The 18,177-nt window shown below is 43.6% G+C and overlaps 1 protein-coding gene across 1 annotated transcript in view; it reads left to right on the forward strand.

Moving 5' to 3' along the window:
- The window catches only part of LPP (LIM domain containing preferred translocation partner in lipoma), a 341,053-nt gene extending 324,228 nt beyond the window's left edge, over positions 1-16,825 (forward strand). The window contains exons 10-12 of the mRNA XM_075716569.1: positions 11,375-11,553; positions 14,772-14,892; positions 16,697-16,825. Of these exons, the coding sequence (XP_075572684.1) occupies positions 11,375-11,553; positions 14,772-14,892; positions 16,697-16,825 (429 nt within the window). The remainder of the gene's footprint in view (positions 1-11,374; positions 11,554-14,771; positions 14,893-16,696) is intronic.
- Positions 16,826-18,177: the final 1,352 nt, after the last annotated feature.

An 18,177-nucleotide genomic window follows, 5' to 3' on the forward strand; every position in this document is an offset into this window, starting at 1 on the left:
GTAGCCCAAATCTTCTGGTTTACTTTTCACACATCGTCCCAGGAAGGATCTGATCTATAGTAAGGGTATCTTTAAGGTTAGAAGGAATAAGGTATCATCCTTTTTCTCCCAACTGTACGTTGAGCTGAGTTCTAGCAGAAGCACCCTCAGAGGTGGGCTGGAGGCGCGGAGTGGCTGATGTAAATTATCTTCTCTATCTTTCTGTGGATGAGATCATCTCATAGTGGAGGAAGGAAGGCGATGGATGGGTTCTCAATCTCCAGCTAGAAAGCAGATGGGTTTTCAGTTTTCTTACATCTCACTTGACTTCTTTGGGAAGATCTCTTATTTGTGCCACGCCTTGTCTGAATTCTTTTTACATGGTGTCTCCATTTTCCATTTTTCTATCCCTTCCTTCTTTGTCATTCTTGTCTCAGCAGGTGGCTCAAACTTGCTTCTCCAGACCAGGAACTGAAGCAAGCATCCAGGTCATCTGAATGAAAAGCACAGGGATGTCATTGCATCTAAAAATAATCCCAGTACCTGCTAGGTGATATATTTGGCCCTGAACTTACTCAGTGGTCTGCATTTATTTCCAATTAGAATCTGACTCTATCTAGAAGAATGGGTGTTGCTCCAGGGGATAACTCAGTCCAAGCCTCTGAAGAAATCCTGGCCCTAAAAAAAAAAAAAAAAAAAAAAATCCTGGTGTTGGTCTAGAGGGGAAAGAGTATAGAAACACAGTTCTTGCCTTACATTGACTCACTAAATTCTGCTTTCTTTCATTCTTGACAGTGGTCAGTGCTGGCTGCCTGTGGTCCCTGCCCAGTGTTCTTCCAAGGTCTTTAAAATATGCATTTCACTCAGAAGGGTTTCTTCAGGAAATAAGAAACGGCCTTTTCCCCTCCCTTTGGAAGGACCTCAGAGCACCCACAAGGTTTTCAGCCCTCATATTCCAGGCATAGATAAGTCTCCCATTGCCCTAAGGGCTCCAACACGTTCTCCTCACATCAGGGACTTAAATGCATTTGGCAACTCTTTAAGAAACACATCAGGGATTTGGGAGAATCATATTCTTACTGTCAGTTTAGGCAGCAGCAGCATCCAAGTGCCGTGAGAGTTTTGGGTTTTTTTTCCAAGCTTTATACTGGATTACATTATCTATTAAAAGCAGCTATTTTTTATGCTGAACTGTTGCCATGACCTGCATTTCACAACTTGCACGTGTACACTGAAAAATTATCTTACATGCAAAAGGTGTTCCAGTGAAAGCTCCGTGAAATTCCGTGCAAAAATCTCATTACCTTGTTGCTTGTTTTTTGGTTTGGATCAGTCTGGGGAGTTGTTTATTACTTGGTAGTTCTAGGTGACAACTTTGGTGTTTGTAATAGAGACATGACTTCTGTCAGAGCATCACAGGCCTCCCAATACCTTACTAAACCCACTCCACAGATAATGTGAAGCACAGAGGTGGAAAATAATGAAATGAAACTCTCAGAAAGAGTAACTGGTGAGCCCAAGGACAGAAGCTAGGCATCCTTAGTTTCCAGTGCTCTGCCCCTGCCACTAGAAAACACGGCTTTCTCTTGTGACTTGTATGAGAGAGAAACAAGAAGCTTTGCATCCTCTTTGCTTGAGCAATTTAGGTGATGGGGGGAGCTGTTAAACTGATACTCAGCTGAAATATTTAACCTTTGGTAGCTATTAGAAACAATTTAGAGATGCCCTTACCTGTGACTTGAAATAACTGGGGGAAAATGGGTTGTGTGCCTTTCCTTGTGGCTTAGAGAGATGAGGTGAAAGGGAAGGATTCTGCCTTTTTTTTTTTTTTGTCCAAACTTTAAAAATACACAGACTCCTAAGTAGTAGCCCTGTCTTTTCCCTTGGTTTCTCCAGGAAATCTCTCTTGGAGAGCACAGGAGGCATAAAATGCCATCTTTAAACAGGCTGTAGTTAAAAGGCTGATGGTGTTCAATCTGTAACCAAAAAAAGCTCATCTTTGCTGGATGCTAGTTTATTGACAGAGGTTCCAACTAAAATTTGATTTTCATGTTAATCAACAAGATTCCATTTTCTTGATTGTTTTTATGTCACAAATTCTTGCAATGCACAGACAGTCCTTCAGGAAAAGCATGGCAGGCGAGAATTCATTTCTAATGTAAAAATACCAAGAAAGAGGAGGGTGAGGGGAGCTATAAATAACCACCGAAATGTCACAGAGTCAGTCATTTTTTCCTCCGCAAGTCAGCTTTAGCAGTTAAGGTCAAGATAACATTTCCATGTCAATGGTCAGTTACATCAAAATTCTAAAACAGGAAGATTGAATGGAATTTTGGAATTTTTTTTTCTTGTATTCTGCCCAGATTTGACCAATTTATAGTCTCTTCGGTCTGCCAGCTATGAGTTCCAGTGTTATTTTGGTTAAGCTCTTTGCCAGAGTGGCAAGCTTGGATTGGAACATCAGGTTTATTAAAGGCTATGAAATTAAATTCTCTACCAAAAGAAAAGAAAAAAGCCCACTTCTTGCCGATAGTCACTTCTTTGTATTTCCTTTGATGCGGTTCAGTTTGACTTGAATTTTAGCCTAACAATTTGCTACAGAATTTTGTTTTGTTTTCACAAAGTTCTAATCAGTTTAAACTGCAAGCGGTTTGAAATGCCTCTCTAACAGCTTCCTTGGCGTTGCTAATTAAGCTTGAAATCTCTGTGTTGTCCACAATTGTATCTAAACAAGGAGCAGAGTGTATCTGCTCACTGTTTGCCACATCTCCCAGCTGCATATAATTCTGCTGCCTGTGCAGAAAGAATCACAACAGGACAGATCCTTCGGTCCTTATTTAGGCAAAACTCCCAGGGTGGCATACAAGGTCAGGCACATCATGTGTTGAGGGAACAGATGGATTTGATGGTGAGAACATGTAAGGCAAGCAGTACGACATCTATGGCGCAAAGAGTCAAAGCACTTGGGCATAGGGAACAGCTTTGCTTTATTCCCCCAGAGCACTTTGTACCGCAGAGCCCCAAGTTACGATTACGGTTTGTAGGTGCTCTCACCTGACGTGGGTGTTAATAGTAGGTAAAAGCGCAGGCTATCAAAACTTGTGATGTATTCCCGTGTCCCTTAGGAGCACACCTAATAGAGTATCATTGTTTTTAAAACTACCAAGGTTCACTCCAGTGGAAAAGAGTCCTAACAAATCCTCAAACCCATCTTTCTGCAATTGGCAAAGCCAGCGGATGATTTATCTCTAGGTCATGACCTGAGTGGTATGAAGAAATGCTAATCTTCCAAGGCATGGCTGCCATTGTGCGACCAGGTCCAGGGATTTTGGCGGTAGCTTTGTGCTGGTTTGCCTGAGCTGCAGAAGCCTTGAACAAACTGTTTACCTCTGGCATTCTGGGAGGGATTCTGAGGGATTTCCTTCAAATTAGAAATATTTGAAAATCAGGATCTTGCACCAGGCCCTGTATTATGCAACGGTTTGGAACGAGGTCCAAAGATCTGGTTGTGAGCTCAGGATCTCCTCAGATCGAAGAAATCCAAGATGGAAACTGTCGTATCAGATCATCCCTCCTGGCCGAGGTAGGCTCGTCTCCTGTGCTCTGCTGGTGCTGCTGTGCTTTACAGATGCTCATCTCTCCACTGCTCCAAAAGCCTGCCCCAGCTTAGTGGTTGGATGTTTTCTGGACCAGATATGGTCCTGGTGTAGTGTGACTGACTTCACATCGTTATACTGGGGTTCATAGCTGGTGTGCGGCGTGGTAGGCAGTGCTGACAGCACGCGTGAGCTGTGTGCACCAACATACACCATGCACTGTTTCGATTTTGCGGGGAATGTGCAGCTCCTCTTTTTTGGTGTCAGTAGATGAGATGTGAGAAGGTCTGGAAATACACCACCACCAGAAGGAAAATTACTGAAGGAACAGGAGCTGATTACCAAGATATATAGTGATGTCCTTTTACATAGCAGTTGCTAAAGATGCTTTCAATTGCTTGGCTTACTGTAGTATTATGTGCAACTATAATTATTATTGTTGAAAAAATTTCATAAGCATAGACTTTTTTTATCCTCCATGCTTTTTTAAAGTCACCTGTGAGTTAAGAGCATTTGCCCCGTGTTAAATCTTTTTTCTCTTGCAAATTGCTGGAGTCACATTGGAGTACCCTGAGTAACAGCTCAGATGCTGTTCCCCAGTACTGCACCTCCTGAAGTCAGACCTTGTTGACTTTTGAGGTGTGTGTAGTTGTTATAGATAAAAAACTAGAGTTGTTGCTGTTAAAAATACGTTGTTTCCATAAAGTAACCATTTGGGCACATAAACTACTTTACAAGTATTTATCAAACCTAACAGCATGCAGTTTCTCACTGGAATATGCAACTTTTACAGCCATTTTATTTACAAGCAAACTGAGGCACAGAGCATGGGAGTGTTTTGCCTCTGACAGTCACTTGGTTGAAAAGCCAGAAGTAAAATCCAGCCACCAGTTTAGAGAACGAATCCCTCATTTGTTACATTCGTTAAGCGCTGCTGTTTTAAAGTGACAAAGATCTCAGTGTTGTCAGAGCAAGGAACGTACAGAAGATGAGTAGCTTTGAGTGCCAGAAAGCAGTTAAGTAATTTCCAACATCAGGCTTCTTGTGGATTTTTAGCTGGAAGGAGTCAGTGTGATTGTGGTTGGACATTGAGCCTAATGCAGAGCAGATCGTTTAACCCTGATGTTCCTTCATCACTCTCAACTTGGTGGTACTAAAGGTCCATGTGGGTCTTACCTAAACTGGCACTGAGTGAGAGAGAAGTCACCCTGTCCCTGCCTGTGCTGTTCCAAACATTAATTAAGTTCACCATTAAAAATATATACCTTTCTCCAGGTAGTATGGCCAGCTTGTGTGCCTGCCAGATCCAGCAGCCTTCTCTAGGTTTCCTCTCCAGGCTTTGGTATGCTCAGACAGTGGCAAAGCCATCCCTTAGCCATCTTTTGATAAGACAGCTACCTGAAGAAGGAGCAAATGGAGCTCCTTCCTCCTCTCACTGTAGAGCATATTTTGACATCTGCATATCATTTGTGAAGCATTTCTGAAGCCCTGTTCCATTTTCATCATGGCCTTTACGTTATTGCACATTTGTGGACTCAGTTGCATGTCATTGTCGTCTTTGCTACTAACATAAGCCATAAAATATATCTAGTCTTTCTCTAATAGTTACAGGGCGAGGGGAAGGGACTCCTTCACCCTGTATGCTGAGAGGGGACTGCCAGATTCACCTCCAGCTGCTCTGAGTCCAAAAATACAAAGCTGAATTAGGTTTTCCTGACAAGAAAAGCAGATTCCAGCAGAAGGGAAGCATGCCAGCCGTGGTATTGCTACTGTGCTGGGAAAGCCACTAAAAACCGAGCCGAACGGAAGAACTATTTGAAAGCCACTGAATGCAGCAACCTCCAGGGCCTGAGTCTATGCTATGCAGTTGGTAGCTGTATGCCCAGCTCAGACCCACATCATGCGGGTAATGTTGCACGAATGCCAATGTAATTTATTCCAGTATCTTCCTCCCCTCTCCCAGCAAAACCAGCTATACCAGCTAAAGAGCACGCTCACTGCTTACCACTGTGTCTGAATTTTAGGGGCTTTTGCCAGGATATTTTGAGGTGTCGGGGGTCACATCTCTTGCCCCAGCACACTGACACAGCTATGGCAATGGGGCCTGAACATCAGAGAATTGGCCAGGGTGCTTCCTGAGGGCTCCCCCTTGCTGGACCTACCCCTCTGCGAGCAGCAGGAAGGGGAGGAGAGTGTCACCCACTGCTAGTAATGTGTCCAGCTGGTCATGCTAAGTGAGAAAGATTAACTCATGTCCAAATTCTCTCCTCCAATACGGAGGAAGGAATTTCATGCTGGCCATTAGTGAATTAAATGTTGTGTTTACCAAGATTTACCCATCTCTGGAGATAGCAATTGGGTATGGCTGAGGATTTGGGGGAGGGAAATCGGGCCTTGGATTTTCCTTTTCTAGAAATAATGCCAAAAAAAAAGGTTTTGAAAGTGTTGAAATTACATCTTGACACTTAACCCCTCTACCAATGTCTGCTTTATATTTAATTTATAATCCAACTATATATTTGCAGACCCAAAACCTAAATGAAACCATTTGGAATTATTTGAAGTGCAGTGTTTCAATTGACCTGATCTAATTTGGGGTTTATAAATTCACCAGACTTCTTGAGATTAAAGTGTTCTGTCTTCACTTAAGTATGGAAACATTTTCAAGCCTCAAAAATTATCCCACAATGGGGAAAATGTCTCCTGCTCTGCTCTCCTTGCAGTCTGAGGAAATGAAGGACGGAGTCACAAGATTTAAAGCAATTCACTTACCACACTTTACTAAGTTACAGTTAAACTAGAGTAGTTGACCATGTGCCTGTTTTTAGCACAACAGTCACTTTTGATTCCCGCAGCTAATACCATATCCTCTGCGCAGTCACTCCAAAAAATTAAGCTACACCATGCTCGTGTCCTCGTGCGTGAGCTCTCCTCGGTCTGCTGTTCAGAGTGCAGGAGAGATTATTTATGTTCATTAGAGCTCTGGATGAATTGCCAATACATAAGAAGCGATGACTAATCTCCATGTGGCTTTTCTTTTGCATTCATTGCTAGGTCATTGTGGGAGGGTCCTTGTGCTGCACTGTATTGCGAGTTACTGCTGTCACCCCAAATTTGGTTATGAGGGGTTATAATCTTACAGCATTAGGGAAGCAGGATGAGCTGCAGCCCACAGGCTGTCACTGCAGCTCTACTCCCTGAAGCTGTTTGCCGTCTTTCCATCTGGGATGTGAAGTTTTCAGGAGGGGCTTCAAACACTTCCCACTTCCAGTCTTCAATGGCTCTTGCACCCCAGAAGTCTTTCCCAGCAGTTTGGATTTTCACTTTGTGTCCCATGTTTAAACATCTGCAGAGCAACTCCCTTTGGCTTTCTGTGGTTTCTGAAGGGCCAAGTATTGCTATAGGGAGGCCCTCAAACAAATCCCCCCACCACTTGCTGTCAGATACTTGTTCCCAAGCAGCTTGTTCCCACTTTGCTGCTGATTGTGCTGTACATATTTAAATCTCTTAGTTTTTACTTGCAAGCTGATCCTTGATATCCTCCTCATTTCAGTTCTTCTTCACTTGTTTTAGTGTATCTTTGCTTGGGGTTATTTTTCTTACTGACATATTAGGGTGTATTGTTCTCCCCAGGTGACATTCTTTTTCTTTGCCACGGGTAAGTAGTTCTGCCCTCAAGAGACGTGGACCCAGACTCAGCCGTTAACATTGGGCCAACCTTCCATTTAGAAATGGATGGTTCCTTCCCCATCCTTTTTAAACCCCCCAAATTAGTTGGATTTGGAGACGCAAGTGTCTCCAAAAAGAAGGGCACTCCCTGCCTGTTAGCCAAAAGCATGGGAAAAGGATGGTAAACTTCCCCCTCAGCCCGTGCTGCATTTGTGGTCCATATTCTTATGACATGAATTTGACCACAGCCCCCAGGTCTGATGTTTCCTAGCTGCTTCTTATCTTTCTTCTCTGGGCCTTACTTTGGCCCTCTGTGTAGCTCATCAGATGCACTCATCTCTACCTGTTGCTTACAAAGAGGGCTGTCAATGGCAGCTTGGGAGAAAAGAAGAAAAACAGGGCTGTTAATTTTTTCTTCATCTCGTTTGACTTTCTGAAGGCCTGAAAGCTCCGGGAGGTACTAGGAGAGTTAGCCAAACTGTGAAAGAGAGCAAAATCAAGAAGCCAAATTTATAATCCTACAGGGATGCTATTCCCATAATGTGCAGAAATACCTTTGTGCAGGTTGTTAGCTGCTGGGACAGCATTTAGGCATGTGGGATAACCTGATTAAAGAATCAAAGAAAACCCTGTTAGCTCCACAGGCCAAATCCTGCCTTACAGCAGCCTGATGTCAAATGGGTGTGAATCAAGGAAGCTTTCCCTTTGGCATCTTCTGGTAACACCTTGAAGAGAAGGGTCTGAGCCAGGGTTCTAGCAAGGAAAGAGGCTTAAGCAAATATACTCCCAGACAGGGAGTGAGCTGGAGTCTGCAACTAATGACTTTGTTTTTCCTCACTGGTACAGACTTGGAAGGATGAAAAGAATAAATTTCTCAGGTCTGATTTTCAAGTTGTATAGAAGGTTCAATCAGGAGCTGGTTAATTTAAAACGCTTGTCTGTCTTAGCTGTGAGAATGTCAAATAGTGTGACTGAGCTGAGATTTGGGAGCAGAAGACATGTGTTTTCTGAAGGCATAATCCAGAATCATGATTACCTGCTGCCCTGGTCACTGCAAAACTCCCACGAAAGTCAGCTTTAATGCGAGATGTCAGACAAGATGATGGTAATGATCCCTTGTGGTCTTAAACTCTGTGTGTCTGAAATGTGTGAGTAGGAGTTGTATCAGATCCATAGTGAGAGCATTTTCAGGCCACACTGTTTGGCGTTAAATCCCTTTGCAGGGTGGATTGCAGCTGCAGGTTTCTGCTCTGTTCACAGTACCAGGTAGGCTGTGCTCAGTGTTGGTGTCTGGAGCGCTCTTACGTAGGCTGTGGTAGCAGACGAGGGGAACTGCTTAGCAGATCAGCCCGCAGTGTGTAGGTAAGCAATGAAACTCCTGGCCATGTTGTGAGTGCTCAGTGTTTATCAGAATTCAAAAAGCAATCAGGAAAGTTCATGGGAGAAACATCTGCTTGAGGCGAAGTACAGAGAAGATGAGCTCTGGCTCAGGAAGTCCCTAAGCCAGAAATTGCTGGAGGCTGGGAGCATATACGAAGGGGTTGCTGTGTTTTGCTTGCCCTGTTTTCATACCTTGGCGTCCATTGTTGGCAACTGTTGGAAATGAAGCAAGCAGCAACTTGGTGAGGCAAATGCTCTGTACCTGTGCATATGTAGAAGTTCCATCAGTATCTCCAGGTATGCTGCATTCCTTCCTTGGCAATACAAAGAACAGCATGGATACGGACTGAGATGATGTGATCTGCTTATACAAAGCAAAATGGTAAATTTGCCAGGTTATTTCTCCAAGGAGAAAATTATTGACCTTGCTTTTTTTGGCATACCAGCTACTGTTATAAAGATCATGATGGTGACAGCAACCAGACAGAAAGGCCAGCAATAATTCTTTCCTGCCCATTATTACAAGGCATAAGGCAAAATCCAGTCTGAAACCAGCGCTAGTCTGGCTGTGCTCTCTTTACAAATGTGTGAGGCAATTCTCATACGGGTCGAAATTCAGGACTTTTCATATCGACCTTTCCGAAAACAATCCTTTTGATCTTCTGATATGAACCTGTGTATTTCTATGTTTGTGTCTTACCAGTGATTTGCAGCCCAGAGATAATGTCCGATAGCAAATATGCAAGTGTAGAAGTAACCTCTCTGAGTTCGTGGGTGATTCACCTCCTGACAATACATTTTAGCTGCACATGTAAGGGCTGGATCTTGCCCCTGAGAATATTGGCTCAAAGAAGCAATAACAATGCGGTCAGTCAAAGCACTGCTTTCCCTGGGAATTTTGTTGCATGAGGAAGCAGAAGAACTTTAGCCTTCCTGTGTTTGTCAACATGATCTGCCTTCCAGCAGCTTTTTATATTTCTGTCCCATTAGATTTTTTCATTTCCTTTTTTCTGCCTCCTTATTTCTGTCTATCTTAATCATAATATTGTAATCATAGACTTTCTATCTCATCCAAGGTTCAAACACTGGCTGATAACTTTATTCGATAACTCCAGATGCATCAAGCAAGAGTAGTAGGTGAAGTTTGCTTTCCTTCCAGTGAAATGACCCAAATCATTGCCACAGATTTATTGTTTGCATCTATGTAGGTTGTACCCTCCATTCATGGCATGTGTCTTTAAGGTGCTTGGTTTGAAAGGGTAGGTTGCACAGTTGGTGTCAGAAAGGTTAGTGTGGCTCACACACAACCATCTGAAGCAAAATTATCTTGGTGTTTCTATAACTAACTGCAAGAGTGAATGAGGGTTGAAATGAGATGAATCATTCAATGGACCCCACTTGAAAGGTGGGGGTGTTGTGGTTTAACCCCAGCCAGTAGCTAAGCCCCACGCAGCCAGTCACTCACTCCCCCCAGGTGGGATGGGGGAGAGAATCGGAAGCGTAAAAGTGCAAAAACTTATGGGTTGAGATAAAGACAATTTAATAAGTAAAGCAAAAGCCACACACACAAGCAAAGCAAAGCAAGGAATTCATTCCCTACTTCCCACGGGTAGGGAGGTGTTCAGCCATCTCCAGGAAAGCAGGGCTCCATCATGCGTAGCGGTTACTTAGGAAGACAAATACCATCACTCCGAACGTCCCCAGCCCCTTCCTTCTTCATCCCCCAGCTTTATATGCTGAGCATGATGTCATATGGTACGGAATATCCCTTTGGTCAGTTGGGGTCCCAGCTGTGTCCCCTCCCAACTTCTTGTGCATCCCCAGCCTGCTTGCTGGGTTGGTGTGAGAAGCAGAAAAGGCCCTGACTCTGTGTAAGCACTGCTCAACAATAACTAAAACATCCCTGTGTTATCAACAGTGTTTCCAGCACAAATCCAAAACACAGCCCCATACCAGCTACTATGACAAAAATTAACTCTACCCCAGCCAAAACCAACAGAAGGGGTTTTTTTGGCTCCAGCTCTTCAGGAGCAGGCCAGAATGTAAAACCTGCGCAGCAAGGATCATGGCCTTAGAGCTGGCATTTCACAGTCATTAGTTCAAACATCGTGGGCCAGAGGTAAATGAACAGTTTAAGTTACCCTGAACTCCAGTCCTTGCGATGCTTTCATTGCAGACATTGCTTTGTTCTCTCCCCAGACTCAACAGTAGTCTCTGTGGTGGGAGAGGAAGATCAAGATTTTCTTACAAGGCAGATAAAGATCCTTTATAGGAGTTGTATTGGCAGAGCAGTTGGGGGGGTCTCTGTGTAGCCCCAGGAGTTTGAGCTTCAGCTTTGCACTACACATTGTGGAGGTTGTCTCTAATCAACTCAGCTGCAAAAGGTCATTCAGACTGGGCAGACCAGAGGCAAAAAACCAGGAGTGCAGGCTGCATAACTCCTTCCTGCGCTCTTGGCTACAGAAGCTGCAGTGTCTCAGCTACACCCACCTGATGGGCCATCTCCGATCGTTTATCACAGCTGCTGAGAGAAGCCTCTGGTTTGTGTTCTCACACTACACTAAAGACTTGACTCCGGCCCTGTGCTGTTATCATACTCTTTGTTGACTGTACTTGTGCTTATCTAGAAGAAATGAAAAGAAAGTACCTAAAGCTTCTAAGTGGACCAGCAGCAGCCTCCAACCCAGCTGACCTTTGTAAATGTCCTGCTGAGATGGTGCTCACATCTGTTGCATATGTTTTGTCTGCAGAACACGCTGGAGCAATGCAGTGTCTGCGCAAAGCCCATCATGGAAAGGATCCTCCGAGCCACTGGGAAGGCCTACCATCCCCACTGCTTCACCTGCGTGATGTGCCATCGCAGCCTGGATGGGATCCCCTTCACTGTGGATGCCGGTGGGAACATCCACTGCATCGAGGATTTCCATAAGTATGGCCCAAGCTGCTCTAAGTGGCCTTGATGATTGTCTTTCTCTTTTGTCCCTAAAAATCCTCCTTTTTTATTCTGAGTGTCCAAAAATATCTGAACCCTCTGCCACTTCCTCCCAGGGCTCTTAAATAGTAGGCAGAGCTTTGTTTCAGGGAGGCACACTGTGGCATACAAGATAAATTGGTTAGGGGCCAGTGATGCTTGATATCAGTTTTGCTTAGATCTGAATTTATGGATAACCTCTGTGTTCCTCCATTTTAAATGTGTTGCATTCTCCCTGCCTTCCCCTGCACTCAGCATGTGCACGTTTCTCCTCGCTGCCTGTACCTGCACTTCCACGTTAGCGTCTTCCCCCCTTCTTCCACCAAGCAATTAAGAGAGGTCCTGTACTGTTGCACTCTGCGGGTGTTTGCTTACCAGCTAGAGGGATCTAGGTGGCCACAGGATGCTTACAGCTCCTCTTGTTTCTAGTTGCTAATTAGCTTTTTAAAGCTGCTAAAAATACAGCCCTGGTAATAATTTATAGTGAAACTGCTATTTAAAGTAAGTTGAAAGGTATAGTTGCAAGTAGTTTCTGTCACTGCCACGCTACCACCCCCATCATCACAACTAATCTAGGGAAGACAGGTAGATATAATCAGAGCACAAATGTTTTCCCTGTATGGAAAAGACAGACACATTACACCCCTCAATTAAAAGAGGAAATCAATACTGACAAATGTGAGTTTACATCTCAACCATTTATCTCTTAATTTCTAAGGGGGGTAGACTTAATTAGAGCCTCGTGACATCAGTGTGTGGGCCTGAAAGCTTAAAGAAGCAGGTTGACTTGACAGAAAGGGAAGCAGCCATGATCAACTAGCATGTTAAAATGCAACATGGGGATGTTCCCTGTAGCTCAGATAGGCTGAGTTAATTGGCAGCTGCTGTGTTGCCTTGCTTTTCTGTGCCAGCAGTTGTGTGTAAGGTAAAATTTGGTCCTGAGCACAGGCCCAACAGAAGGCTTACACACCACTCGGGTTCCTGAAGGGTTTCCCTCACACCGACTTACGATTTGGAGACTGCTCCTTCCCCAAGCCCCCGCAGGCCAAGGGCTCACAAGCCTTCAGGAGGAGCGTTGGGAGCAAGAGCTGATGTACCATGTTGAAGTCTTTTGGCAGTGACTGGATGTGGACCTCAGGGCTCTGGGAGTGGGAAGTGGGAGGCTGTTAATCCAAGGAAAGGACACAAGGTCGTTCACTGAAAGACTGAGGGGAAGATGGTGGGAATAGCATGAGACCTAATCATAGAGTCATAGAATATCTTGAGTTGGAAGAGACCCATAAGGATCGAGTCCAACTCCCTGCTCCTCACAGGAGCATAACTGTTACGTGACACTCAGAATGTCTTTGGCCAACCACATGTTTAGCAGCACTTCAGCTGGCCCAGTTTTAATTGTTCAGGGATGACATGTCCTCCTGGTCTGGAGGTCAAGTGCTCTACATCTTGTACATCCTCTTGATAACAATACTGTACCTGATCCTCACACTGTCGCTTAGCTACTCCCTGACCTTGGGCCCCACAGTAGCAAATCCACATACCCTGAAATCTGCAGGAGTCATCTCTGGGTCCTGGGAGTTAATATTTGGCTCATAATGAATTACCCACAGTGGCCTGGACAGAGAAATGTTGAAGTATTTTTAAGCACCACATTTGAGCTAAATGGCACAAGGAAGCGCCTGCATGAAGTAGCATATAATTAACTGCGATTACAGCTCCGGTCATATCATGATCCGTTTAAGTTCTTTTTCAGAGTGCTCGCTATAGCCACTGTTTAATTCATTTTTTCATTTAGATCACAGCTACACAGACATCTTTCATCTGCTGCCAGTGAAATTAATATTTTTCTCTATTCCTCATACAGATAGATTTTTTTTTTTTTCTTTTCTAAGCTAGTTAATTCTGAGGTGGTTCATGTCACAGGCTGGGTGGCAGAGTCAATCTTTCCTAGGCATTTCAGAAGAGAAGGGCCTTTGATCTCCTCATGTTCTGATGTTTGCCATAAGCATTGCCCTCTGTCACTCCATAGCCTGTGACCCCGGCTCTCATTACACGGCAGCAGACTCTGTAGGTACAAGTTTCTTTTTTTGTGAGCAGAATTTGCAGCCAGGGAATTGGTACCCATAGGTTTTGAATCAAAACGGCAAATAATGATTCACCACAGGTTAAATGTTCTCAAGCATCTCCACCTGCCTGGGAGCAGAGATGGCTACTTCTCATGGGCAACTGGGGGAAGCAAAACCAAAGCTAATACAGAAGACACGTGAATTAACCAGAAGGGCATACAGTGGGCAATATAAGGGGAAAAAGAAAGGTCGGTGCTCCTCTTGATCCCTGAGCTGACTAAGCCAGCAGATTCAAGCCATTCTCTTCACAGAGTGGGTGATTATCACCATACAACTCTGACTCCAGCTGACTGTGGAAGAGAGAGCGTTGGTGTCTCTGCACCCAGACATGTTCCCTTTTAAGCCTGGGCAACTCACTAATGGATAACTGAGAGTTGATTTTAGCTAGAAAACGCAGCTAGTCAAAATTGCCCTGATGCTTCTTGTTTGAGAGTGAGCACAGCCAGGAGCATGCTCCTATGCACATAACTGGGTAAGATGTCTCAGAAGTTTAAAATGGATGGGATAAACCTCAACAAATTAGTGTAGTATAAGGCAAATCTTTTTACCATCTCTATTAAGACTTTTTACCTATTTGTTCCAAGCTCCAATTTTTAATATTTTGATATTTTTTTTTCAAGAGATGCTTTTGAAGCAGATCCTGGTCATCTTTCTAACCTTAGGAATTGTATGGACTTTCTTAGAGTTAGGCTGGGGGTTGAGCCTCATGGTTGTGGCAGTGCATAGGTGTCACAATCATGGGTCGTTCAACAGGCACTTAAGCTCTTAATTAGGGCAAGCAGAATTTGCTTTACTGCCTGCCAGATATTCTTGAAGTCCTCTCCTAATAGTCTGCAAAATGTGCCTTAATATCCTGCAAGCCTGAAATTGCGTTGTAAGGCTAAAGTGCTCCTTCCTGTCTTCTTTCCAAGGAGGCAGCTGTACAAAGCTGCAAACTGTGATGTATGTGTACATACATGTGTACAAATGCACACATTTCTGGTTTGCTGGTGCAGTTAACAAAACTTTCACTCTGAGTTTGAGGATAACTGGGACTGTCTCTTCTTTCTTCAGGAAATTTGCACCAAGATGCTCTGTGTGTAAGGAGCCCATCATGCCGGCCCCAGGACAAGAGGAGACTGTACGCATTGTCGCCTTGGATCGTGACTTCCATGTCCAGTGCTACCGGTGTGAGGTTAGTATTCTAGTCACATGAAGGACAGAAAGCAAAGGTTGGCTTAATTTCATCACTGCCTCATGTTATACACACAACAGGCATACCCTATTGTAACACTGGCTCTACAATCAAATTACTTCATTGACTTCAGTATGCGAGGAATTATTCCTCATTTATATCAGTGCAAATGAGAAGAAAATCAGGTCCCTTGTTTATAACAGGTTCATTAGGAGAGCAAGAGAATGTGACTCAGGTAATTAGAGCTTAATATTTGAGAACATCATAAATTATAGCTTGGACACAAATGTTGCTCATGTTTATGTTCTTAAAATGAAAGCTAATGCATGTTAGAATTTGAGCAAGATTGTACAGGAAACTGAACATATGGCTCTGGGTTGAAGAATTTTAATGGACACATAAACATGATCATTCTTGTTTTGTGCAATGCTTTTTGTGCTACTTTCCTGTTCAGTTTCATTACGCACTTCATATAATTTTGATGGTAAGAATCTGAAGACAGAAGAAAAATCACCTTAAAGCAATTAACATGTGGGAACAGCTGTGTTAGGGAACCTTCAAGAATTCTTCAATGCAAGTGTTACTTGTTGCATAATACATCAGCCAGATGGCAGGGTAAGAAAATGAGACCAAATGTATTTCTTATCGCAGTTGCAGGTTTTAAAAACTTTAATTGGAAAGAAGGATGGACAAAGGCTTAAAGGTCTAGGCTGAGACATGAGGTATCTGGTTCACTTCTCAATCTGACCTTGGCTTCTAGGGTACATATCAGCCCATTACTTAGGGCCAGTTTGTTAAAGACACTGGGGCATTCCTACACTAAATTTTGTAGAGCCAGTTCATCATACAGCATGTCCCCATGCTGGCTGCTGAGATACCTAAGCTTCATGCACATGGATGTCAGAAGTAGCTGCAATGGAGAGCCCAGGACACAGACACTCACTTGGCCTTGATGTCTGTGTGCCTCAGTTCTCTCAAAAGGAACGATGATATTCCTCTTTCTACCACTTGCATGCCAGGTGTATTTACAAACACAGATTTATGATGAAGAGGCATGGCTTCTAAGCAAGCCTGTAATCCCCTCACCTCAGCTCCATCAGCAGTCTTTGGCCAAGCAATTGCCTGATCACAGAGTGAGGGATAATTCCCAACTTTCCTAGCAGCTGTACTTAGCCCTATGTACTTAGAGGCTGAAGTCTCCGGAGCACGTTTTGGGTCTTTTAGTGGGGTTTCCATGTGCCTGTCTCAGTGACATCCTCCTTTCAGCCACAACCTTTTGAGCCAATTGCAATACAAACACAGGTGACAGTTCTGGTAAGGGGAGACAGGCAGGGAGTTTGCTTAGCTGCCACCCATGGAATGGATGCTATAGCTTTGTGGCATTAACTTTTCCAAAGGAGATTACCTGTAGTCAGATATTGGTACCAAACTTCCTTCCCAGTGATGCTTCTTTTTTATCCTTTTTTGCATTAATAAATATGTGCTTAAGTCTGATGTTTTCTCCAATGCTAATGACCTTTCCTTCCTCAGAAATGTGAAGGGAATAATCTCCTTTTATTTTCAATTGGATTAAATTTAGCAGAGAGCTTGGGAACCCATCTTCTCTGCAGCATTGTCTCTTATCAGGAAATGGCTTAATCATGAAAGACATCACGTACCTCAGCTTCGTGCTTTACGCTGACTCAGGCTGGATCCTGTTACAAGGTGGCGAGTGAAGAGAGAATTTCTTTGACTAATAGATTCTTTGGTTAATCTTGTTCTTATTTCTTACTTACTTTGCTCTTTCTGTCTGCTTATTTCCTAGGACTGTGGCGGCCTCCTGTCTGAAGGGGACAATCAGGGCTGTTACCCTCTGGATGGGCACATCCTTTGCAAGACCTGCAACTCTGCTCGGATCCAGGCTCTGACTGCCAAGGCCAGCACTGATCTCTGAGTATCAACTGTGATCCTCCCCAGGATGCCCATTGGGGGATATTGCACAAGCTTTGCATGATTTCTTTCCAGCCTAGGGTCTGAATCTCTGTTTTTAAAAAAAAGTAAAACTGGAAGGCCTTGGAACAAGAGGGCAGTTCAAGAGGTCATGTTCAGACTGCCCATGACAGGCACCTGATTTAGACATGACTTTTCAGGAGGGCGGTGAGTGAGTCAGACCACCTGCTGTCTCTGCAGCTGATGGAGATAAGTGGTCACAGCACCTAAGTTATCTGCCTGTAGAAGGAGGTCTGAACATGGTCCTAACAATATTTCTGTGTTTGATTCCTGTCTCTTAAGAAGTACATGAAAGTAGAAGGTGAAAGATGGCTGAGCTAATTCTTTTTCCCAAGTTATTTTGAGAACCTGACCAGCTCTCATTGAAATCATGGGGAGCTTCCCTTTGACTTTAATAGGATCTGGATCACCAGCAGAAGTAGCTCCACTGCCCTAGAAGGTGTTGAGAGCAGACCCAGCACTCCTCTCATCACAACACAAACAATGCAACTTCAACTGTACTGCACCTAAGAGTGTAGGTGTGACCTTGTATCCTTGGGACACAGATTTGTTATCTATATCTTTTTTTGTAAGCCCTTACTTGTCTCCATTCCCTTCCAGTTCAATAGGATTTTTTCTTTTTCTTATGAAATTATATTTTGCTATTGCATAAATTTATTCAGTAGTGATGCTTCCAATTCACAATGTATGAGCAAGCACAGAAAGATGTGAGCTTGCACACGCTATACACTACACACACACAATGTGCTTTTGATTTACCAGAGGTATAAGCCAGTCATGTCCGTTAAGAAGGTCTTTTAAGGATGTGGGGCTGGAAACACATTTTTAAAATCCCAGTGGTTAAAAAAAAAAAAAAAAAAAAAAAAGACTACATAGAACTGCAGTGCAAAGCGATGCTCAGAAAAATCTGATGTCACTCCCTCACACACCCCAGTCTAGCAGTGTTGGTTTCTGGGTAGACATTTAAGCAACAGAGTCTTGTTCCATCTCCTGTTTATTGCAATGGGAGGATTTTCCTTCAGCTGTAACAGGGACTGAATCAAGCCTTGGGTTATACATTTCTCTGGTGTTAACATGCATGATCTGGAGTTCTCATTAAAAAAAAATTAAGGATCTTTTATTTCAACAACAGCAAAAAGGATCCTCCTAAATACATGCTGTTGGTCAGTTTTTATCTTAAGAAAGCTAAAGAAGGTATTAAACCCTTCTCTGTGCCATTCCAAAAAGTAAGCGGGTTTTTTTTTTCCCCTTTCATTTTCATCCCAGCCACTTATAAATTCTCTTTGGTGCAATGTC

This window comes from Pelecanus crispus, chromosome 9 (assembly GCF_030463565.1).
Source record: "Pelecanus crispus isolate bPelCri1 chromosome 9, bPelCri1.pri, whole genome shotgun sequence".
NCBI classification, from domain to species: domain Eukaryota; kingdom Metazoa; phylum Chordata; class Aves; order Pelecaniformes; family Pelecanidae; genus Pelecanus; species Pelecanus crispus.